At 33.2% G+C, this 24636-nt stretch overlaps 2 protein-coding genes and 2 long non-coding RNA genes across 5 annotated transcripts; 3 read left to right on the top strand and 1 right to left on the bottom strand.

Annotated features, from left to right (window-relative positions):
- The first annotated feature begins 85 nt into the window (after window positions 1–85).
- LOC111454380 lies at window positions 86–3471 on the top strand. Of its 2 annotated transcripts, none has more exons than XM_023095853.1 (4): window positions 86–441; window positions 662–784; window positions 871–946; window positions 3021–3161. In XM_023095853.1, exons 1-4 carry the CDS (start codon window positions 286–288, stop codon window positions 3023–3025), a joined length of 360 nt encoding a protein of 119 aa, XP_022951621.1. In that variant the 5' UTR covers window positions 86–285; the 3' UTR covers window positions 3026–3161. The 2 variants fall into 2 exon arrangements, with proteins under 2 accessions (XP_022951621.1, XP_022951620.1); XM_023095852.1 differs by having other exon boundaries at window positions 89–441; window positions 871–941; window positions 3021–3471.
- Window positions 1659–18701, bottom strand: LOC111454382. The gene is made up of 2 exons (XR_002712413.1): window positions 18594–18701; window positions 1659–1991 (listed from the first exon to the last, which is right to left on the bottom strand). It is a non-coding gene; the product is annotated as an uncharacterized LOC111454382 (long non-coding RNA).
- On the top strand, window positions 8390–9336 carry LOC111454379 (dehydration-responsive element-binding protein 3-like). The gene has a single exon (XM_023095851.1). It carries the CDS (start codon window positions 8496–8498, stop codon window positions 9138–9140), a length of 645 nt encoding a protein of 214 aa, XP_022951619.1. The 5' UTR covers window positions 8390–8495; the 3' UTR covers window positions 9141–9336.
- Window positions 14331–18332, top strand: LOC111454381. The gene is made up of 3 exons (XR_002712412.1): window positions 14331–14532; window positions 14772–14828; window positions 18266–18332. It is a non-coding gene; the product is annotated as an uncharacterized LOC111454381 (long non-coding RNA).
- Window positions 18702–24636: the final 5935 nt, after the last annotated feature.

The following is a 24636-nucleotide window of genomic DNA, read 5'->3' as shown; positions in this document are numbered from 1 at the left end:
AAAAAAAAAAAAAAAAAAAAGTGTTTTTTGCTCTTCACCTGTTAAAATTACCCTGAAATTGCAGGTTAAAACGAAAAACAACCAATTTAATTGGCGGAATTTTGATACTTCTTGTTCACATTTATTTTTATTATCTTATTCTGAAGCAGCTCGAATGGATATATCTTCAGCAGGAAGAAGAAGAAAAGGACAGTAAGAAGAAGAACGAAGAAGACGAGAGGAAGAACAACATTGATTCTTTTGACAAAAATAGTCAAAATTATTAAGCAAAAACAGAAGCCCATTATGGTTTCAGACCCCAAACCCACTGTTTCGAAGGTCAAACTAGGTCATCAAGATGGCGGCTCCAGGTTAAAGCTCGAATCCTCCGACAACAAGAAGAACAACAGCTCAGTTTCCTCTTCCAAACACAAATCCGTCTCTGTTCTTCCCAAATCCGAGGTACCCATTTAGCAAAATTTAAGGTTTATTATTGTCTGATTCAGATTTAGCTTCCGCGAATTGGGGATTTTGTGTTTGTCTGGTTGGATTAATGTTTTGTAACGCATCTAATTTGTCGATTGGTAACCGTAGCGGATTTGGGGCAATTGAAATTTGGATTACTCCGATTGGGCAATTAGGTTTAGATTCTAAGTGGGGTTGTTTGTTTTCTTCTTGGAAGGTGAAATCTAAAACAATAACGAGTTCTTCAAAGACCACAACAAAAGCTACTACTTCTACTGCTAAAGTGAGAGAAAAGAAAGTGTTCAATTTGGCTGGTCAGAAATACGATCCACCTGAAGAGGTTTGAATGTTTTTTTCCTTGTTTGTTTTTAGTTTATGTTATTGATGAACTCATCATTGTTGTCGTGTTCGTATGTTGGTGAGCAGAGAGAGCCGCTTCGGATATTTTATGAATCCTTGTCGAAACAGATATCAACAAGTGAAATGGCAGAATTTTGGTGCGGTTTGTTTTCTGATTTTCTTTTGAGCATTCATTGTCTGTTTAATCCTTTGAGTTCTTCATTGTTGTCGTGTTTGTATGTGATCCTTTGGTTTATGATACTCTGTGTTAGCATTTGGTTTGATGCTTCCTCAATCTTGCTGTTGTGAGTGCTTTTCGTAGCAGTCGGTTTCGTTTTGTTTGACGAAAAGCTAGTGGTACTAGTGAAATCGGACGACGTTTGTGAGATCCCATATAGGTTGGGGAGGAGAACGGAGTATTCTTTATAAGGGTGTGGAAATCTCTTCCTAACAGACACGTTTTAAAACCTAGAGGGAAAACACGGAAGGGAAACCCCATAGAGGACAATATCTGCTAGCGGTGGGTTTGGGATGTTACAAATGGTATTAGAGTCAGACATCGGGCGATGTGTCAGTGAGGAGGCTGAACCCCAAAGGGGTGGACACAAGGCAGTGTGTCAGCAAGGACTCTAGGCCTTGGGGGATGGGTTGGGGGGTCTCACATCGATTAGAGAAGGGAACTAGTGTCAACGAGGACACTAGATCCCGAAGGGGGGTGGATTATGAGATCCCACATCGGTTGGGGAGGAGAACGAAGAATTCTTTACAAGGGTGTGGAAACCTCTTCCTAGCAGACGCGTTTTAAAACTTTGAGGGGAAGTCCGGAAGGGAAAGCCCAAAAAAGACCATATCTAGCGGTTGGCTTGGGCCGTTACAAATTGCTAGATTTGAATTTTAGGGACTAAATGCAACCAAAGGCATACGCGAGCGATTGATTTTTAGGGGTAGATATGTTATGTCGAACAACTTTACGACTCAACTAAGTAGTTCCTTTTGGTTTGGGTTATTCCATGTTTCGAGACTTGGTCGATATTTTGGTAACTTGGACAAGATGAACTATTGGATTAAGACTGGAACTTTTTGTGTCTGATTTGAACGTTGGGATAACTTGCTAGCCCATATTGGTTGAGGAGGAGAACAAAACATTCTTTATAAAGGTGTGGAAACCTCTCCCTAATAGACGCGTTTTAAAAACCTTGAGGGGAATCCTGGAAGAGAAAGCCCAAAGAGGACAATATCAGCTAGCGGTAGGCTTACGCTTGTCCTTCGCCCGCATCTGATCCTATAAGGCGTGCAATGTGTTGTTTATTGACGTGTAGATGGCATGTTGTTCTAATAGCATAGGTTTTTTTTTTTTTTTCTTGGAAGTTAATGTTATATTTAGTGTTGCAACCATATTGTTATTTATGGACCTCAAGGGGTGGTCTTTGGCGGTAAGGGCTATAGTGAGCTCACGGAACGATGTTTCGGTGGAAGGGTTTCTCTTTTCCACCCCGAACAAGGTTGTCATTCAAAGATGGTTTAGTCTACACGTAGAAATGGTTAAGTCATCTGTCAATAGAATCCTCAAGTGTCGAATAAAGAAGTTGTGAGTCTCGAAAGTATAATCAAAAGTAACTCAAGTGTTAAACAAATAGTGTAGTTTGTTCGAGGTCTCCAAAGAAGGAGTCGAGCCTCGATTAAGGGGAGACTATTCGAGGGTTCCATAAGCCTCAGGGGAGTCTCTATGGTGTACTTTGTTCGAGGGGAGGATTCTTGAAGCCTCGTTTAAGGGGAAGCTATTCGAGGGATCCATAAGCCTCAGGGGAGGCTCTATGGTGTACTTTGTTCGATTGGAGGATCGTTGAGGATTGTTGGAAGGGAGTCCCGTATTGGCTAATTAAAGCGATGATCATGGGTTAATAAGTACGAAATATATTTTCATTGGTACAAGGCTTTTTTGAGAAACCAAAAGTAAAGTGACGAGAGCTTATGCTCAAAGTGATCAGTATCATACCACCGTGAGGTTCGTGATTCCTAACAAATTCTTCATTCTCTGGCTGAACCTTAGTGTGACTTTTTGGCTGTTGGGTCATCAAGTTCTTTTATTTATTTTATACTCCGACTTCCCTCCGTGAAAAATATCCCCATATTACTTGTCTTTGTGGATATATATTTTTGATCTCCTGGTTAAGAACATATATTTGAATCAGTTGAGCTATGTTCATATTGGTGACCTGACCAGTTTAAATTTCTAGGATGATGGAGCATGGCATGTTATCTCCCGAAAAGGCGAAAAAGGCGTACGAGAAGAAACTGAGAAGACAAAAGGAACAAAGGACCGGGACTCCGATTAAATCATTAAAACCACCGAGCAGACCAGAGAGCTCACAGAGGCCACAGCAGCCATCGAAGAATGGCGATCTAAAAGCAAAGAAAAAGATCACGAACAATAGCGATGACGACGACAATGACTTCATTTTAAGCCCCAAGAGAAGAAAAATGTAGGAAAAACGCCTGCCAACGCCCACCTCCCCCTCGTTTTTAGTAGCATACTTTTCGAAAACTACAGAGATTATCATAACCCAGTATTTATCAGGACGTTCTTTTATGGTTCAAAACCTTCTCATACAACGTGTAATTACTCGGGTCGAGTACGACACCCAATCAATAACTATGGACCCATCTGAGAAACTCGAGCCTAAATTTCCTCTCGGCCTTGGAAGTAAACAAAACAGCATGGCCTGTCCTTATGAGAAAAAGATCGTTTAAACGATGTAGTTAGAACGAGGGGAGGCGAGTCGGGGTCGGAATTACGGTGAGTAACAGCAGTTCTTACTGATGCAGGTAATGGTTTAAAAAACTTATCCAACTGTTGCAGGTGGTAAAAAAATTATGGGGAGTGTACGTTGGTTATACAGAGCTCCATAGGAGTCCCAATTTCTTTTGACCAAGAGAAATAGACCAATTTTGTGAGAGGTAACCATCACATACATGTCTGACATGTTTCATGGAGCTTGTCACCTGTCTGTCTTTAAGACAGAAACAGCGACACGTTCTTGAAAGCTACTGCATTCAAAACAAAACCCTTCGTTGGATTGGAGTTTTACTTCCTTTGTTATTTTTTTCATTCATCTCTGGCTTGGATTACAGAGGATCAATGGCCATTCATTCCACTCTGTTTGACAGCAAAAAAGACAGAACATCTCACAAAACCAAACCAAACCAAACCCATTTGGATTTATTAAGGTATTTTGCTTATTCAATCTTGTGTTGAATCAGCTGAAAGACAAAAGAAAGGAGGCAATGCATGTGACAACCAGGGAGTGTGAAGCTCTTATGATTTGGCGAGGTTTGTTTTTTTACCTTTCTTTAGTTGTGAGATCTCATATCGGTTGGAGGGAGAACGGAGTATTTCTTATAGGAGTGTAGAGACTTCTCTCCAGTAGACTTGTTTTAAGATCTTGGGGGGAAGCCTAGATAGAAGGGAAAGTCCAAAAAAGACAATATATCTGTTAGTGGTGGACTTGGGCTGTTACAAATGGTATTAGAGCAAGGTGTCGGGCGGTGTGTCAACAAGGATGCTGGCCTCAAGAGGGTTGGATTGTGAGAGCCCACATTGGTTGGAGAGAAGAACGAAGCATTTCTTATAACGGTGTGGAAACCTCTCCCTAGCATACGTGTTTTAAAACTTTGAGAGGAAACCCAGAAGGGAAATAGCAGTGGGGCTGAGCTGTTACTAATGGTATCAGAGCCAAGCACGGAGAGGTGTGGTAGCGAGGTGGATTGTGAGATCTCACATCGGTTGGAAAGGAGAACAAAACACTCCTTACAAGAATGTGGAAGCTTCGGGAAGCTCAGAAAAGAAAGCTCAAAGAAAACAATGTCTATTAGCGGTGAATTTGGGTTCAGTTCAGCCTCATCGGCATTCTCTTACATCGGTTGTTGATTTGTGTGTGTTTTAGCATATTAAATGCACATTCAAAAGCTGGAGAACTTGGGAATTAGGCAGTGGATGAAAGAGAGAGGTGTAGTGTACCTAACCATATGGGAATTAATTGTGGTTGCCCCAGAAATTTGTTTGGGACAGTTCTAGATTGTGTTGATCTCATAATGGAGATATCTTAATAACTAGTTTTAGATACTCCTTCCCCCACCTCTCTCGATCTTCCTCAATCCTTATATTAATACCATTTGAGATGACTGGGTAGCCTTCCCAGCCCTTTATTCTACTCGACACCCAACCCGTTCCACATTCAATGTAATCTGTTTTCTTCGGCTCGAACTTGATATGAACACCATTTAAGAACTTGGGTCGAATTCAAAATCCTGTTATCCATATCAACATCCGTCCCGGTCCCATTTCACATTTCATTTTCATTAGGTGGATATTTAAAGTTTCGACCTCGTGAAAACATATCAGTTCCTTATGTAAGATCCCATATCAATTAGAGAGGAGAACGAAACATTCTCTATAAAGTTGTGAAAATCTCTCCCTAGCAAACACGTTTGTTGTTGAAATCAACATCCACCCGTTTCAGAATCCATATAACCCCTTTTGCTTCGTTCGCCCAAACTTAATATGAACGCCATTTAAAAACTCGGGAAGGATTCAAATCTCGTTATCCCACCTCTTTCAACTCGAAAAGAGAGAAGAAAAAGGGCACATGAGAAGTGTTTGTTTTCTTCTCAAGAAAATGAGTGAAGGCAGCCTTGTCCAAGCAAGACGACGGGAGAAAAAAACACAACAAAAAAGGATAAGAAAACGAGCTGCATAAAATCCTTAAACGACCAATGAATTAAGAATAAAAAAAAACACACACAAGAAATTCTGTGGCTTGCTGGCTGGTCGGCTGGCTGGCTGGCTGGCTTGGTAGCTGATGATCAAACACTAATGTACTTGTTGTTCCTAAAGTAGTAACCTTTTTTTAGTGGCAGCTTTTGGATTTTTCAATCTCTATGTTGGCGTTGATAAGAGAAGAATATTTTCTTTTTTTTAAAAAAAAAAAAAAAAATTACTCATTAGTCCTTATATTTTACAAATATATTTTTGTTAATTACCCATTAGTCCCTAAAATTTCACAATTTTATTAAGAAGATTCCCATCCTTCTGTAATTATTTTGTGTTTCAATAGGTTGAATTTAGATATATTCGATATTTTTAAAGTTAAATTATTTATTATGCATTTTTAGTTAAAAAAAATAGATTTTAATTTATAATTTTTTGGTCGATGATATATGTCTTAATTAATTAAAATAATGCTCGATAATTTAAATATATTTTTTTTATTAAAAAAAAAATAGTACTCATTAATTATAGAGAAATGAATGGGAAAGGATTAGATTGGATCGTTGGAAAGCATCTTCCATTCATTATTGAAAAGAGTAAAAGATAAAAATATTTATCATCAAAATATAATTATTCAAAAAATAAATAATCATTATTATGGTACAATCATAGGCCCATCGAGTAATTTTTTTTTCTTACCTTAAAAAAAATTACCACGTGGATTTACATTATATTATTTATTTATTTATTTATTTGTGGGTTTCAGTCATCATCGAGTTCAAACAATGGCAAAAGGTCAGTCAAATATTACCCTACATATATATATCGATATTTCATGATTTATTTTATTTGCTAAAAATATCGCTCGTAAAAATTTTGGTGTCCTTTTATTCTCTCGGGCATGTGCCGACCTACAACCATACATTCCAAAGCGTTGAAAAATATAATGGGCTCTACAGAACGACCCCATTAGAAAAATGGTATTAATATTTTAGGGTTAGAATAATGAGAGCATTACAAAGTCTGACCCGAGATGTTACGCTATCACGACCGCATAAAAGCTTCAAAAATTCTAATGTAACAATGTACCCGAGTAAATATAATTCTAGCTAGCTCATTTATTCACGTACGTTTTTAACATCTTCTTCACATTCCTCTCGAAAAGATATATATTAATGCAATTACTATTCGTATTCAATTCTTACGTAATAAGTTGATTATAGGTTTGAAAAAAATCAAAATTTATTTATTTATTTAAAGAAATAAAGAAAACTAGAGAGATGGGATGATAGGGGAGGGACCCTCTCGTTTGATTTTTGTTCGTTCATTTTTCAAATTTCAAATGGGGTCGGAGAAAAAAGAATTTATTTGTTGTGTTACTAAAGAAATTACCGGAAAAAAATAAATTCTCGACAATGACGATGACTAGTGACAATGACATTACCTATCTCGAGTCAAACACCTCCAACTATTATCATACCCCATTTTTTTTATCTTCAAATATCGATCCATTTTCGAACAATTTTTTCTCGATTTATACCGCTTTTATTCCATAAACTTTCTAAAACTCTAAACTGATCGGGATTCATTACCAAATGCATGTTGACTTATGAATTGGTAACAAATCTAGGTAGGTCTAATGTGAGACACCACATCGGTTGGAGAGGTGAATTATAAAATATTATATGTCTAGATATATTCGGTTGATACGAGATATTTTAATTATTAATATAAACCTATAATATTTTATAATTTTAAAATTTAAATTAAATGTGAATTTATTTGTTTATATTGTCAACATTAAATCTAATGATTGACTGAATTAATTAAATATATATATTTTTTAATATAAAAAATTGAGTAATTTGTTTGAGGGATGTTCCTTTACCCAATTGAGAAGGCTAAAATGAACAAGGAAAGTTAGTTCACTTGTCTTTTATCAATAAGGCTATACATCACTCTAGAAAAAATGAATTATAAATTATTAATATAATTAATTAATTATATTATATTATATTATGAAAAATAGCTTGGTAGGTATCATGAATATGAGGACAATTATGTAAAAATAATGAAAATTTGTCAATGCTACTTCATAAACCTATAATATCCCTACGACCCATTTCAACCCTAAAATTTCGACCGATTTTAAAAAATATATAAAATCAGTATTAAAAGTTCAAGTTATTTACAAATGGGAAAAAGGGGCACGGGTATAAAAGAATACAAAAACAACCCTAAAATGAGTAGAACTAACTCACTCCTCGAGTACTCATCTGTGACAGTGTAGCTCCCTAGAACTTCTCCACCTCGACTGGTACCTGAAAAAAAAATAAATATTTTTTCAACTCTTGGAACATACTACAGCCCCAGGTGGAGAAGAGCCGACATCGAGGTGTCAAACCTTCCTATCGATGTGAGCTCTTGGGGAAGATCAACCTGTTATCCCTAGATTAACTTTTATCCGTTGAGCGACGGCCCTTCCACTCTACACCGTCGGATCACTAAAGTCGACTTTCGTCCCTGCCCAATGGGTGGGTCTTGCAATCAAGCTCCCTTCTGCCTTTGCACTCGAGGGTTAATCTCTGTTTGGCCCGAGGAAACCTTTGCACGACTCCGTTACTTTTTGGGAGGCCTACGCCCCATAGAAACTGTTTACCTGAGACTGTCCCTTGGCCTGTAGGTCCTGACACAAAGTTAGAATTCTAGCTCTTCTAGAGTGGTATCTCATTGGGGGCCTTCTTCGCCCTCCACCGAAGCTGCGCAAGAAAGGCCAAGGTAACAGTAAAAGTAATTTTTTTTTTACTGAGTTCTAAAAATAAATAATTAATTATAAGGGTTGAGATTCTGTGTGTTTATAACTATAAGTGGGATTGCGAGGCACGAAAACAACAAAACCCCAAAGCTCTTTCCCAAAAATCCCAAAAAAAATCCCCAAAAAAGGATGAGCTCTGACTCGAACGCTGTTCCAAAGAAAATCAAGCGCATCAGAAACCCAGAATCCAATTCCGATTCGAATTCCAGCAAGCACCCAGTTTACAGAGGCGTCCGGATGCGAAACTGGGGCAAATGGGTGTCCGAAATCCGCGAGCCTCGAAAGAAATCCCGCATTTGGTTAGGAACTTTCCCCAGCCCTGAAATGGCAGCTCGAGCCCACGACGTCGCCGCCTTAAGCATCAAAGGCAACTCCGCCATCCTTAATTTCCCCGACCTCGTCCACCTCCTCCCCCGCCCTGTCTCTCTCGCCCCTCGCGACATCCAAGCCGCCGCCACCCAAGCCGCCCACATGCACAATCTATCTCCTAACAACATTCCCACCACCGCCACCACCACCGACGACACTTCCGACGCCTCCGATGAACTCACCGAAATCGTCCAGCTTCCCTCTCTCGGCACCACCTACGACGGCGACTGCGGCGACTCCTTCGTTTTCCTTGACTACTCAACAGAGGATTCCGCCGCCTGGCTTTACCCACCGCCGTGGCTACCATCTCTCGAGGATTACGACGAAATTCAAAACGACGGTAAGATGGGAATGGGAATGGGATTCATTTCCACCAATTTCAAAGGATTACTGTGGGATTATTAAAATAAATAAATAAATAAAATTATGGATTGTGGGTTGTTTCAATTTCTTCAAGTTTTTTTTTTTTTTTTTCAAGCTCTTTTGGTTTTAATTCTTTCAAAGAGCTTAATTTTGTGTTGGGTTTAGAATTGTACAGTGTTGTTCAAATGAAATGAAATGGAAATTAAGTCAAATGGGAAGTTATTATCATTTAATTTCATTTTCATGGTTGGTGTTAACACTTAAATCTCTCTTTAATTAGTTGCTAATTTTTGTTACTTAATTAATTTTTTTAATTATAAGTAAAAACAAATGGGTTTTTCTCTCTCTCATAATTAGTTTTTGAAGATAAGAAAAAAAATAAAATGAAGCATTTTGTTTTATATATGAAATTATTTTTATTTTTTGTTATTATTATGTGATGGTGGAAGACAAAAAATGAGAGGCCACGTGTCCGGTTTTGAAGACATAAAATATAGTTTCAATAGGGGCAATGAATCTCCAATGTTCTAATTTTGCTAAAAAAAAATAATTATTATATAAATTTTTTTAAAAAATAGTTCTTGTAATGTTTTTCTAGAAGCTTAAGTAATTGATGATGATTAATTCCACTAATAACTAATTTCGAGTTTTCAATAATTTCATTAAATATAAAGTTCATTTCTTAGCTTTTTAATCATGTTCTTTCGTAGTGGATCATTATTGTTTCAAATTCTTTAATAGAGTCAGGATCCCGATACCAGTTTCGAATGGGGAGAGATTTTTCTTTGTTAGCTAAACAGGGTCGGGATTATATTCTTCATTTCAGTCTCGACCCTTCGTGGGCATCTTTATACTCACTCGTTAACAAATATTTGTTCATATTTGTGAAATAATTCACCTTTTTTTCTTACGAAAACATTGAGGTTACTCTCTACCAATAGGGGGTCGGAGTTCAAATTAAAGAAATATCGACATATGATTACATATAATACCTAGATTAATTATGAAAAGAAATTAAAAATAAATAAAATAAAGTTGGCATGTGACACAATACCTAATCTTGATATAAGCTATTATTAAGCCAAGTTGAGGGAGAAATTAATATATGTTAACCAACCATATTAAATATGTATTTGATTAGAGCATCTAATATCATATTTGGTCTCACAAATGGTGAAATATGGATCATATTGGTTGATATTTTATAACATAAGATTCATTATTATAATGTTTATGTCGCCCCCACAATATAATAATGCAAATATCTCATGATTCCAAGCTTATTATTATACAATTATACCTAAGTTTTTAAGGTCCATTTTATTTTTATTTTTATTTTTTATTTTTTATTTTAAAAATAAACTTTTGAACACTATTTCCACCTAGATATTTATTTTGTTCGGTTAATTAATTTTTATTTAAAAACTAAATATTAGTTTTAAATTTTAATTAAGGAAGATTAATTAGATAATGGTTTTTATTATTATTTAAGTAAATAAATTTTTAGTTTAATAATATTGTTAATTATATAAATGAATATTTATTTTGGAAAAAGTCAAAGTATTGAATAGTCAACTTTTTAAATAAGAACTTTGTTAATGAAATGTCACATTTGCCCCTACTCTATTAATATTATTTAAAAAAAAAAACTAACCAAATCTTTTTTAATATTTTAAAAATTATAATATTATCCATTTTTTAATATTTTAAATAATTTTTTTTATAGTTGAAATTTATATAATAATTAAATTAAATAGAGGGAAAATGGAGGAAAACGATATTTAGTGAAACCACGATTTTGCAAGATTTGGTTGGCCACTCCCAATATTCCCTTCATCCAAATAACAAAGCTCAAAACTTGGTGTCAAAATCTCAGCCATACACGTGTCTCCAAATTTTAATTTAATTTATTTAAAAAATCCCAAAAAAAGTAAATATTTAATTTTGGACATGCAATTTAAATAAGGGATATAAAACGACGTCGTCTCATAATGGGAGATGAACATATTCACATGGTTGACAAAAACATACTTTTCACAAATTTTATTTTTACATTGCTTCCTTTTCAGAAATTTAAAGCACCCAACATGTTTTTTGAATTTTTGTATTTGTTTTTTTCTCTCGTGCTTGAATTCCGCTTCACTTTCTATTACTATCATCGTAGAAACGTGTCTAATTATTTTTTAACTTAACCCTGTTTTTGTTTACTATGTAGAACTCGGGAATTGTTTTTTTTAATAAATGAATATTCTAAACTGATAGTGGGATGCATACAAACACTCGGAGCTCTAATGTTTAATTTGGACCACTGAACTCAACCGAAAAAAATAGAATAAGACAAGACCATCAATCTAGTTCTTTACGAACCAAACAATTTCGATCACGACCTTCGTTATAATGAAAACCCCACGAGCGTAACCACGCGATAAAGAATATGGGACACCATCCTAACTTTCAAACTCCATTTTAACATGTTTTTATATATTCATTAAGTGTTTTTATTCTTTTCCGCTTTGTCCGTTTATAATATAGAATGATACCATACTTGTCAATTCAATAATACGACTTTTCTATCTTTATCGAGTTGTGTTAAATCGACTCATCTAAAGAAACAGTGTCTAATAAGCTATTATGTTCAATAAATTTTTTAATATTTCTCATAATTTAACTGTTCAAATTGGTAAAATAATAATATAATATACATTACATTATGTGACGTTTGGTCTTAATAAATAAATAAATAAATTTATGATGACGTAGGCTGTCAACTGTTATATATATTTTTAATTAAACTTCATTTATTTATTTAAAAGCATGTTTCATAATAATATAAAAGTTAGGGAGAGTTACTAAATTTAGGGGAAATGATCAAAGTCTTACCTCTTATAGAATCTTATTATTAATTTAAGCTATGATGCAATTTCATTATTCAATCATATAATATAATAGCAAAAAACTATAATTTTTATTAAAATAAGGACAATGGTCGCTCTTCACAAGGGGATGTTGTCCCTTTCATTTAGATTTAATTATATTTTAAAAAAACACATTACTTTATATATATAGAAATTAAATAATTATATATTTTCGTCCCTTTTTAAAAAATCATTTAAAATATGATAAATTGGTAAAATTGAATATAAAATATTATTTAATTTAATTTAAATTTTAAATAATATTACCATAAACCCTTTTTATACAAATAATAACAAAAAATAGTCACCAATGCATTACAAAATTAAAATGTTATTTTATGACATATTTTTCCATTATAAATAATGAAATTGCCCATTACAATGTATTAAAAAAATAAAAAATAAAAATTGAAGATGTGGTTCTAAAAAGAACACGAGAGCGCGTGAAATCAAGTTTTAAAAAAAATAATTAAATATGACTGGATCAGCATGCTGGATGGCACACCACTTGATGTCTAGTTCTGATACCATTTGTAATAGTTCAAGGTCATTCTTAGCAGATATTGTTCATTTTGGCTCATTAGGTATCGTTGTCAATCTCACGATTTTAAAACGCATATTTTAAAAACAGGTTTCCATATTCTTATAAAAAACGTTTTATTCTCTCCTCCAACCGATGTGAAATTTACTTTATAGGAACAGATTTTTACACCTTTATACATAACCCTTCAATCTCACAGAACAAAACAATAACAACAAGTAGAAATGATTGAGTTTAAGAAATTAATTTAAGGTTGTATTCATGGAAAGTGGGACCAAAAGACAAGATTAAGAGAAGTAATGAACATCTAATCACGTGTTTAATCATTGTTTTAATCTAATCATGATATTCGGTTGTGTCCGGTCTCCCAAAAACCAAATTATTTTATTTTTTATTAAAATAAGTTATAACATAATACATCCACTTTTTTTTTTTAATCTAAAAAATATATAAATATTAATTAAACTAGTACGGCCTCCACCTACTACCATTTAAATTATTATTATTATTGCAATTACAACCACAAATTATTATTATTATTATTTTATTTTTATTGTTAAATCCTATTTTCACTTATTTATGGTTAGATATTACATTTGAAGAGTTTAACGAGTCAAAATTAATTGATTAATTCCTATTCTTAAATTTATTTTATTTAACAAAAAAAAATTCAAAAAATAAAGATGAAAATAGGATTTTAATATATATATATATATATATATATATATATATATATATATATATATATATAATATTTTAGCTTATATTTTTTTGAATTTACACGTCCACAGGAAAGAAGTTTCTAGACTCATAAGGAATGTTTTGTTTCTTTCTCGACCCACGTGGAATCTCATACTAACATTTAGACTGAATTTACGTAACGAAATTGAGCTACAATCGTAATAAAAATGAGATTCTTTTAGAGAAAAACAATAATTCCACTCCATTTCATTCCCATGAATGCGACAAAAACATTTAAAAAAAATATCTCATCAAAGACAAAAACGTTAACTCAATCCTCGTTCTCACAAATAACGTCGAGCCAAAATCCAGGTTTGATAAGGCCAACAATCACGGATAAAACAAAAAATGCCAACTAACAATAAGCAAAACCCTAAATTGAACGTCGATCTTATCTCAATATCAGTCTTTAGTTCTTATTCTCACAAACATAATCCACAACAGTAAGAACTAAGATTAATCAATTTCGATCCAAATGTCAGTCTCTCGTTCTCACTCATATAATAAAATATTACCGTAGAAAATAATTACGAGAGCGAGAATCTACTTTTAATGCTAAATTCTTTGTCGTAAGACGTGGGTCACCCGAGTTGATTCGATTTATGAAAAAGGGTTGGTAAAGGTTTAAGGCAAACATGGGCTTAAAAGGATGATATGAAAGAATGATATGATTGAGTAAATTAGTGGGAGGAAAAAGGATACTTTTTGGAATAGGTGAGTGTGCAACTTGCCAATTTCGGACATTAAAATAATCAAACAAACGACAAAATATTAATAATCATGTTTTAATATATATATATATTTATTTATTTATTATTTAAAATTTTTAAAATATTAATGTTACTTTACAAAATTTACGCTATAGTAAAAAAGTGAATATTTTTATTAATTTAGTAAATATCGGAATTTTAAGGTTTATAAAATAATAAAATATATATTGTTTTCTTTTTTTTTTAATCAAAAATTTTATTTATTTATTTATTTATTTAATTTCTCTCGTGTTCTCTCTTCTTCTTCAAAGCAACGGCGGTCGCCGAGGCCACGCCACCGCCAGTAAAGCTTTCATCCTTCATCTCCGCCGGTGGAAACTTCCTTCGCCGGTTTAATTTCCTCAGTTTTACAAAGACTTTGGCCGGTAAATCTCCATCTCTGCCGGTTGCCCTGCTTCGCCTTAACCGTGCCGTCCAACGAATCGTTCCTAGTCTTGTTTGTTCAGCCGATCAGACGTCCGAACCAGGTTAGTCTCTGAACGCCGGAGCTCTACTACTCCGCCGTGAATATCCTTTTCCGGCCACCGTACTCGACGGACTCAAATCAAATCCGTACGTTTGCACTAGAAGAAGATGAAAATAAATAAATAAATAAATAAAATGCCATTTTACTACTTTAAAAAATTAAAAAATATATATCTGTTTTTTTTAATGTATAATTTTGGTGTTTATGTTTGGTTATCTTGTCTTGTCATATGTTTAAAAGCGGATAAAGTTGAGACAATGACGAGGAATATTTCACTTTAGAACGGCTAATCTCGAGGTATTTATGAATTTTAATTTCTATATTTTTAATTGCATTTTATCTAAAAATTAAAATTAATTTATTTGTTTCTATTATTATTATTTATTTTTAATTTAATTTAACGGATTCAAACTTCGGATCTCTTGAAACTGGCTCGATCGGGATATAAAACCAAATAAATAAAAACAAAAGAACATAATAATAATTAATTGCTAATTTTCCACATTATTGTAGATTCATGGGGAAAAAAGGCCCACCACTTTAATGTGCAATGACATCATAAGCCTTTGTCTACCAAACTCTTTAATTATTATTATTTTTAATAAAAATAATAATAATAATTAATTTATTATATATGATTAGGGTTATTAGACGTGAATCACTCGAGCTATCCAATCTAAATTATGTTTGGATTAATTTTGTCTATAATTTTCTTGTAAGAGTGTGGAAATCTCCCCTTAGTCTACACGTTTTAAAAACTTGAGAGAAAATTCAAAAGGGAAAACCCAAAGAGAACAATATCTGTTAGAGGTAAGCTTCGGGTTGTTACAAATGGTATTAGAGCCAACTATCGAGTGGTCTGCTAACGAGGACCTTGGCCTCCAAAGGAGTAAATAGTGATATCTCAAATCAATTCAAGAGGAGAACGAAACATTCCTTATAGGGGTGTGAAAACCTCTCCTTAGCAGATACGTTTTAAAATCTTGAGGACAAATCTAGATGGCTTCCATTATTACAAAATCTATGGTTCCTTTATTTTTTATATATATATATATATAAATAATAGTTTAGATATGATTTTAAAAATCACAAAAAAATAGAGATATGATTTTTAAAATTTTTAAAATACAATTTAGGCAATTCTAACATGAATTTTTCTTCCAAGATCAATAAATAAATAAATAAATATATATATATAAATTGAACATGATTAACTTCAGAGATATAATTTTAATTCATTCATGTACTCATTCTTTATTCGTAAAAGTCCCAACAAATTCTTAAAAATTATAAATTGTCGGTTAGAATATAATTTAAATATTAAGGAAAATATTTACATAAATTATTTATTTAAAAAGAGAAAATAAATGTGTTTGAAAATGTGAAATTATGGAGGCATGAGGACCACTACATTGACCATTTGAGACATTGCATTTATAAAGGTCTAATTTTTTTTTAAGATATGCTTTTAATAACACTTTATTATATAATATACTCAGTACATTATTGTAAAATAAAATTAGAAAAATAAAAGGGATTAAATTGATTTATTGTCCCCTAAAAAAAGAAGCTTTTAAGATTTGGTCATCCAATCATACATTAATCACTTTTTTTCACTGACACTCTCTTTTTGTTGTTTTCCACTTCCTTTTAATTATTTTTCTAAATAAATTACACTAATTCGTAAAGAACCATGAAATTGATAGTAATACATCATGGGTAAGAGTGAACAATATTTGCTAACAGTGAGTTTGAACTGTTACACGGCTTTTGATGACCTTGGTATTTCCATGCAACATGACATCATTATCCTCTTGTCTAAAAGTGAAAACTATATCCCATAGATCAACACGAATTGTAACAACCCAGATCCACCGCTAGCGGATATTGTCTTCTTTAGGCTTTCCCTTTCGAGCTTCCCTTCAAGGCTTTAAAACGCGCCGGCAAGGGGAAGGTTTCCACACCCTTATAAATAGTGGTTTGTTCTCCTCCCCAACCAATGTGGGACATCACAATCCCAACCACCCTTCGGGGCCTAGTATCCTCGCTGGCACTCTTTCCTTCCTCCAATCGATGTGAGACCGCCCCCAAATCCACCCCCCTTTGGGGCCTAGTGTCCTTACTAGCACATCGCCTCGTGTCTACCCCCCTTCGGAGAACAGTCAGAAGGCTGGCACATCGTCCAGTGTCTGGTTCTGATACCATTTGTAACGGCCTAGATCCACCGCTAGCAGATATTGTCCTCTTCCGGCTTTCCCTTCCGGGCTTCCCCTCAAAACTTTAAAACACGTCTACTAGGGGAAGGTTTCCACACCCTTATAAATGATGGTTTGTTCTCCTCCCCAACCAATGTGAGACATCACACGAGTTCTTTTAGCATGTTTTATTTTCACTCACATATTTCTTAGAAAAATCGTATTATTGCTGCAAATGTCATTCGTTCACACCCGTTCAGCTAAACTAAGCGAGGGAATCTTACAAACCGACCCTAGCTACCATTACCATATAAATATAATTTTTAAATAACGATAAGCTAACACGAACATTATTCAACTTCACTAAATGTGTTGGATGAGGACTATACACATTAGGGTTTTGGCTGACAATTTAATCAAATCATAAAGACCAAGTAAACTAGGGCGAAATTCTCTAGGAAAAAAATAACATTAAAGAAATGTACAGTCAGCATTTGTCTTTATTCAAAAAAAAGATGTGAGAGAAATGATTAAGAAGGCATTGAAAGCGACTGTCGGCAACTCCATAGCCTGACACGTGTCCCGACAACAACTACTTAATTGGTGCTGTGTCAAATTTCCTGTGGGGCCCTATTTATTTATTTATTTTGCATGGCCGGATCAAACTACGTCAATTTTCCAGCTCATTTTCTTTCCCATAATCTTTAAATATATATATATATATATATATTATATTTTCAAAATTTAGACAAGAATTCAAATATTTTATTAAAAATAATCAAACCTATAACATAAATTTAAAATAAATATACTTTTCATCGAGCTCTAAATATTTGTAATTTGACGTAAAATTAAACGTCGCGAGAGAGACCATGGGTAAAAATGTGTTTATATCTCTCAATGATGTAAAATTTTAAACTATATTTACTTTAATCTTGGACATTCAACCGTGAGGAAAGAAATACATATCAATTACCACTGGATTATACTTATTTTAACTCAATGTTTTATTTTCGATTAGGTTTTTTACCTCAACGAGTGAAAAAGTTTCATATTGGAAGAGGGTAAAACTCAAACCCGAGTACTGCATTGATTAAGGGAAATCTCGCTAAAATTTAGCTCTTTTGACATTTTAACCTCGATTCGAATTTCGAGTTTGATATCATCTAGAACCTAACCTAGAATAAAATATTAGAAACTAAATGACAAAATTTTTTATGTATGGTTTGTCCCAAATAAAACCCAATATTTCATCACGTGCTCAAATTGCCAAAAACAATTAACAAAGATTCTTGGTCGTAATTGTGACGATAATTTGTGTACTTTTGTCCATTATTTTAATTTTATAATATGATTTATGAACTAAATAAATATATAGTTAATAGCTGTTACAACAATAACTGTCATATTCCCATTTTAAAATACCTGTCATATAGTTACATTATTAAGATATTATATATTTTAAGCATAACGTCTTGAGATTTTTGTTTAGGTTCTAAAAAATTATTTTAAGCATTGTGTTGTTTTTTCCCCCTCTAGGTGGGATGTGGTTCGAGGACGATCAAGATGGAAGTCAGTAGACATGTAATGCTTAAGTAAATGAGAGGTACATGAATGAATTGAAACTATACTCGAATAAGAGCGATCCTGATGATATGAAGATTAAGAAGTGTTTTAAAAAACATTAGTTGTTACATATACTATCAATGTGTTATTTTTCAGTAGCTCAATCATAGAACTCTTAAATTAAGCTTGTTTGACTTAAAGTCAAGGTCATCATGTGTCAATTCTAGATTCTAAATGTGAGATCCCACCTCGATTGGAAACCTCTCCCTAATCAGCGTAGTTTAAAACCTTGACGGAAAACCCAGAAGGGAAAGCTCGAAAAGGACAATATATACTAACGGTGGGGTTAAGCTGTTACAAATGGCATCAGAGGCAGACATCGGGGCGGTGTGTCAGCGAGGACGTTGGCCCCCAAGGGGGTAGATTGTGAGATCTCACCTTGATTGGAAACCTCTCCCTAATAAGTGTAGTTTAAAACCTTTAGGGAAAACCCATAAGTGGAAGCCCAAAAAGGACAATATATATTAACTGTGTGGTTGAGCTGTTACAAATGGTATCAGAGCCAGACATCGGGCGGTGTGTCAGTGAGGACGTTAGTCCCCAAGTGAGTAGATTGTGAGATCCCACATTGATTGGAAGTTTCTCCCTAATAGACGCGCTTTTGAGAGGAAGCTCATAAGGGAAAATCCAAAGAGGATAATATCTGCTCGTGGTGGGCTTATGCTGTAACACTGAATTCTAGGGTATTGAGCGTTACAATTTTTTTTTCAATTTTAACTTATATTACCCGTCATATCATTACCAAATTTCCCATCCGTCTCTAGTGCTTGTCGATAAAAGTAATCAAGATCTTACACGAATCAAAACGATAGTCATAGCTCGAAGAAAAAACGAGAGAAAGTAGGGATTAAAAAAGAAAGTAGCCACCATGAACTTGAAATTTGATAATGATTTAACATAATAAACTTGTCATTAATTATGATTCTCCCTGAATTATTGTTTTGGAAATAAATATTCATTATTAAAGAAGAAGAATAAAGTGGAAAGGCTCAAATATTTCAAAGATGTGAATGTGAATTATTATTAATTAATGCCTTATTAATGGTGGGTGTTACGTTGTTCATGATGTCATTAGATGCCAAGAAATTAAATATTTTGAATTATATATTTTAAAAATAAATGGTATTTTTTAAAAAAAAATGAATAAAAGAACATTCTTTCCACTAATGGCACTTAATATGCTAATCTATAAATTTTTTTTTTGGAATAAATAAAATATTTCACCCTAAGTAATAAAATATAACCAACTTTGAGATAGACTTAGTGTAAAGATGGTTGTAGGTTTTAAAATATGCTCGGTTGAGTCGGTAAATTCAAAAGAGAGTCTCGTAGAGGGGTTTGCATAGGTTAGGTTAGGTTAGGTTAGGTTGATAGAAAATTCTGGACCAGCCCAAAATTTTGAGCTAGTTGGACGAGTCACCCGAATGGCTTGAATAGGGTTCACAACCCAGTTCAACCTTGTAGTTTTGAGTCGGATTGGGTCGGATTCTACTTGTCTATCCACAATATATGTTATATCAAACATTCATAAGTCACAATAGATCACTAACATCTGTTACAAACGTCAAATATTCTTAATTTTCATAATAATCTTAAAAGTATTGTAGGGTTAGACTGTGAACTCTATTTTTTGAATGGACCGAACGAATTTTGATAGTCGGAATTTTTCGGGTATAATCTCATACCTCTCTTATGACCAATGAAACGAACAAAAAAAAACATGATATCGATGAAATTTAATGAAAGATATGATAGCCACGTATAGAAACCGTTAAAAAAACATCTAGCTAAGTCAAAACCTACTATTTAGAATATTTAAAAAAATTCAAAAGTAATTTATTAAATATTTAAAAAAAATAAAAATTAAAAAATCCGATTAAGATTCTAAATATAAATTTGATTCGGTAATCGTTCTTTAACATATATTAATCGATATACTAAGCTTCTTTTATTTCAAAATTGTAAAGTCAAGTCTACGTTTTAAAATATTTAAACTTTATACAAATTTTTAATGTCCCACTTGTTACATTAATTTAAACCATATAAATTCATATCTTTTACCAAAAACATATTCTTAAAAAACATGTAAGCTTACACTACACAAGTTGGAGCTGAAGTATGAATTTGTCGGCCTTTTTGAGTATCAAACATTGATGTCTTTAATGTTTGAATAACAAAACCTCAATTATTAAAAAGATTGGTTTTTTTTCAAAGGGAGTAAAGAAAAAAGAGACAAAATGACAAAAAAAAAAAAAAAAAAAAAAAAGAAGTGAATAATGATGCATTTTTGGAATATCATTATCATTATCATTATATTATCACTATTGTCGAGAAAAAGTGGTGTCCTAAAAACATGCATGGATGGATTGATTGATTGTTACCATGTTGCTTTCCTTGATATTTTCAACCATTTCTATGTATATTTTAATATAAGATTATTTGTGGTTGGTTGCTTCGATTATATAATCATATACTAGTTTGATCGTGGTGTTTAAAGTTCTTCTTTTTTGGGTTCAACCAATGTGGGTTGAGATTTCGAATCTTTGATAACAACGTGGAGACTTAAGCTGCTGAGTTATACTCGTGTTGGCTATCGAGTTTGTAATACTGCATTCGTGACACTCGAGTAAATGAGAAGTACATGAATGAACTGAGATTAAAAGTAGGATGATTGAGAAAGACTGGAATGATTGAAGCAATTCTATGTTGGTTGGTGTTCGAGTAATAAGTAAGGATAAAACATGCTAAAATGATCTGTATTGATTTGTGTGGGACAGTCTTGTACAGTGATGATGTTGTGGGTGAATGCCAGATTCAAAACCCTAGTTTAAATCCTGGGTATGGATCGTTACAATATCTTATGTTGAATACTCTTAGAAGTAGTTCAAGACAAACAAATAACGTGGTTATACTGCATGTAACAGCTCAAGCTCACTACTAGCAAATATTGTCATCTTTGGGCTTTCCCTTCTAGGTTTCCCCTTAAAGTTTTAAAACGTGTATGCTAGGGAGACGTTTCCACACCCTTATAAGGAATGTTTCGTTTTCTCTCTAACCGACATGGGATCTCACAACTCACTCCCCTTCGAGACCCTAGCGTCCTCACTCGCACTCGTTTCCCCTCTCCAGTCGATGTGGGATCTCACAATCAACCACCTTTTGAGCCCAGCATCCTCACTAACACTCATTCCTCTCTCCCATCTATGTCGGGACAATCATGAGAATATCGGGACAATCATTGTCAATTATTTAGATATGATAAAAAGTGGATAAGGGCCTTGGTTAATGGATTAATTAGTCCAACAATTGGATCCTATTTTCCATCTCATTTAAACTAAACATTGGGCCCATTTATACATTAAAATCCAATCATTTTTGCCTCTATAATATATACCCTAAATATATATATATATATAGATATATTATATCACTATCTGTTGCCATTCGTACCCTGCAAATAATAATAATTATAATATTGACCCATAAAAAATTATTGTTCAAAAGGTACACGTCTGTTTTGGGGTTGAAAAAAAGTAAACAAAATAAATAGGGGCGAAAATGAAAGGTCCTATAAGTTTTGTTTTTGCAAGAAGTTTTCGCAATAAATTTAAAAAATGAGGTTGCAAAAACATTTTCGTGTAGGGTCGGAGAAAAGAAATTTTCAAATCGGATTGCCCTTAGTCCTGATGGAGGCTTGTTGACTGCCACCATTTAAGAAAGCGTTTGCTGTCCGTAGTTCTAATGGAGGCTTGTTAATGTGCCACTGTTTACGAAAACGTTTGCTGCCCTTAGTCCTGATAGAGGCTTGTTAATGTGCTACCGTTTACGAAAGTGTTTGTTGTCGTTGGTCCTGATGGAGGCTTGTTAACGTGCCACTATTTACGAAAGTGTTCAAGCAAGAATACTACTCGAGCATGAATTTACCATCCAATGTATACAAAAATTATGTAAAATTTAGACAGTAAACGTAAGAAAAAGAATATGTTATTCTTAAATTTTTTACCCATTTTTTTAGGGTAAAAGAAAATGGGTCATTGAATATTTAATTAAAAAAAAATGGAAATAAGACAAAAGAATATATATTAAAAATCCAATAAAATTTTATTTCCACCTTTTGACTTCAAAGTTTAAGGCACCCCCCAACTTGTAGGACACTGGCTGGGCTAAGGACAGGTGGCCCTGCAAAGGGTCCCACCAAGTCCATTACTGGACCAACCAAAATCGGCCACGTCGACTGGAGAATAAAATAATCATTTTTAATGAGAGCGACGTGTCCACTTTCCTCAGGGATTTGTCCGTACTCTATTCGGCCCATACTCCAAATCTAATCTCATTTTTTCTATTAATAAAAAAAGGACAAAATATATTTTTTGGTCATTTTTATTTTATTTTATTTTTATTAATATACCCTTTAATTTTAACTTGCACGAAGCATTTTCATGTCGGCGAATTCATGCCGGTTAGACGTGTCGACTAATGTTTGCAATCAATTTTCATTTTCTCTCTCTTCTACCTTTATTTAAATTTATAATTTTTTATTAATGTAAATTTTTGTGGTAAAAATTAAAATTTTGATGATGTCATAAGTAATTACCATAATATTTTTTTAGTTAAAGGAACGATGGAAACCATTTTAATTTTTTAAGGTTAAAAAATTAGAAATGAAACCTAATTAAAATATAATCTAAAATTATAAGAGTATTTTATATAATATATAGTTTTTTTAATCATGGTTATTGAGGTTGCTGGCTGCTCGTTGGCAGCAACGCTATCTGAGTACAAGCCGATATCGTTCATTCATTGATTACTCCGAAAAAGGGGGTCGGGAAAGACAGTCGACACGTAGTTAACCAGTATTTACAGCCATTAAATATAAAAAGGTCTTTTCATCCCTAAATTTTAGTTTAAAAAAAAGGAACAAAATAAATAAAAATGAGACTTTTTTTTTTTTATGCGTGGAGAGAGGTGATTGGTCGGTGATAAGTTTATATGTCAACGACAGGTAAACGAGGTGTTTTGTTGAAAGGCACGTGCTTGCCCCACTTCTTTTCCAAAATATCTTTTCATTACCATTTTAATTTTAATTATTCTATTATTATTTAATTAATTTTTTTACATCTAGAGATGTCTACTGGGTGGAGACGAATAAGTCTTTTTATTCCGGTTTCTACCATTTATTCCAATTTCCATCCCTGTAAAAAAATTCATTTACCTTCACAATGATTAGGAGTCGGAATTTACTGCATAATTGACTGAAATCATAAAAATTTTGCTACGTAAAATTATGTAATTTATCGGGTAGATTCGGTTTTAGCTTATTTCCGTGCATAGATCAATTAAAGATAAAGTTTTTAAAATCCTTTTTGGTTTGTGATTGTCTTACCAAATTGAGCTATACTTTGGTCGGACACATTTATTATAATTATAACAATTATTGTTATTATTATTGAGACAACTTAGAATGTATGGGCTGACCTACAAGCCCATTTTAGATTTGGGCCCTAAATAATGGGCTGACCTACAAGCCCATTTTATATTTGGGCCCTAAAGGATGGGCTGACCTACAAGCCCATTTTATATTTGGGCCCTAAAGGATGGGCTGACCTACCAGCCCATTTTAGATTTGGGCCCTAAATGACGAGCTGACCTACAAGCCCATTTTAGATTTGGGCCCTAAAGGATGGGCTGACCTACAAGCCCATTTTAGATTTGGGCCATCTTGGGCCACCCCATTCCAACCCCACACTTAACATTCAAACAAAAACATTTTTTTAATCTATAAAATAAAATAATAATTTTCTTTTTAAAGAAATTTCCATTTATATTTTTTTTTCGTGGAAATTAAAATATTAAAAGTATACGTCGAGGTTAGTAATGACGTCAAATGTTGTTTTTTTTTACGACGTTTTAAAAATAATTATCAAATGCATCGAAAATTACGTCAATAAAGAAAGTACTTATTTATAAGGGTATGAAGGTAAATTCTCAACCAGCCGGATTTTTATTTATTTAGAAATTAAATTAAATAAAACACTTAAAATATGTATTTTCAATTAATGTCATTACAAAGCATAAAACAATATTTCCAATAATCACTTTATTATTAATTAATTAAACAAGAATATTCCCAAAATCAAAGTTGGAAATTGGAAGCAATTACATGGATTCATTAGGGAATTTAATATTTTAAATAATTGCAATGGACCACGTAAAAAATATATTTAAATATTTATTATATTATAAAAATATGTCTGATTTTATGCATTAGGGAATTTTGGGAGGAA

This window comes from Cucurbita moschata, unplaced genomic scaffold, assembly GCF_002738365.1.
Source record: "Cucurbita moschata cultivar Rifu unplaced genomic scaffold, Cmos_1.0 Cmo_Scf00016, whole genome shotgun sequence".
NCBI lineage: Eukaryota > Viridiplantae > Streptophyta > Magnoliopsida > Cucurbitales > Cucurbitaceae > Cucurbita > Cucurbita moschata.
This window is presented reverse-complemented; position numbering and strand designations above follow the sequence as displayed.

Excerpts from the sequence above, each read along its gene's own strand:
- LOC111454379 (XM_023095851.1), top strand. The coding sequence starts at position 8,496 with ATGAGCTCTGACTCGAACGCTGTTCCAAAGAAAATCAAGCGCATCAGA.
- LOC111454380 (XM_023095852.1), top strand. The coding sequence starts at position 286 with ATGGTTTCAGACCCCAAACCCACTGTTTCGAAGGTCAAACTAGGTCAT. Across the intron at positions 785-870 it reads AATACGATCCACCTGAAGAG|AGAGAGCCGCTTCGGATATT; the intron begins GTTTGAATGTTT and ends GTTGGTGAGCAG. Across the intron at positions 942-3,020 it reads AGTGAAATGGCAGAATTTTG|GATGATGGAGCATGGCATGT; the intron begins GTGCGGTTTGTT and ends TTAAATTTCTAG.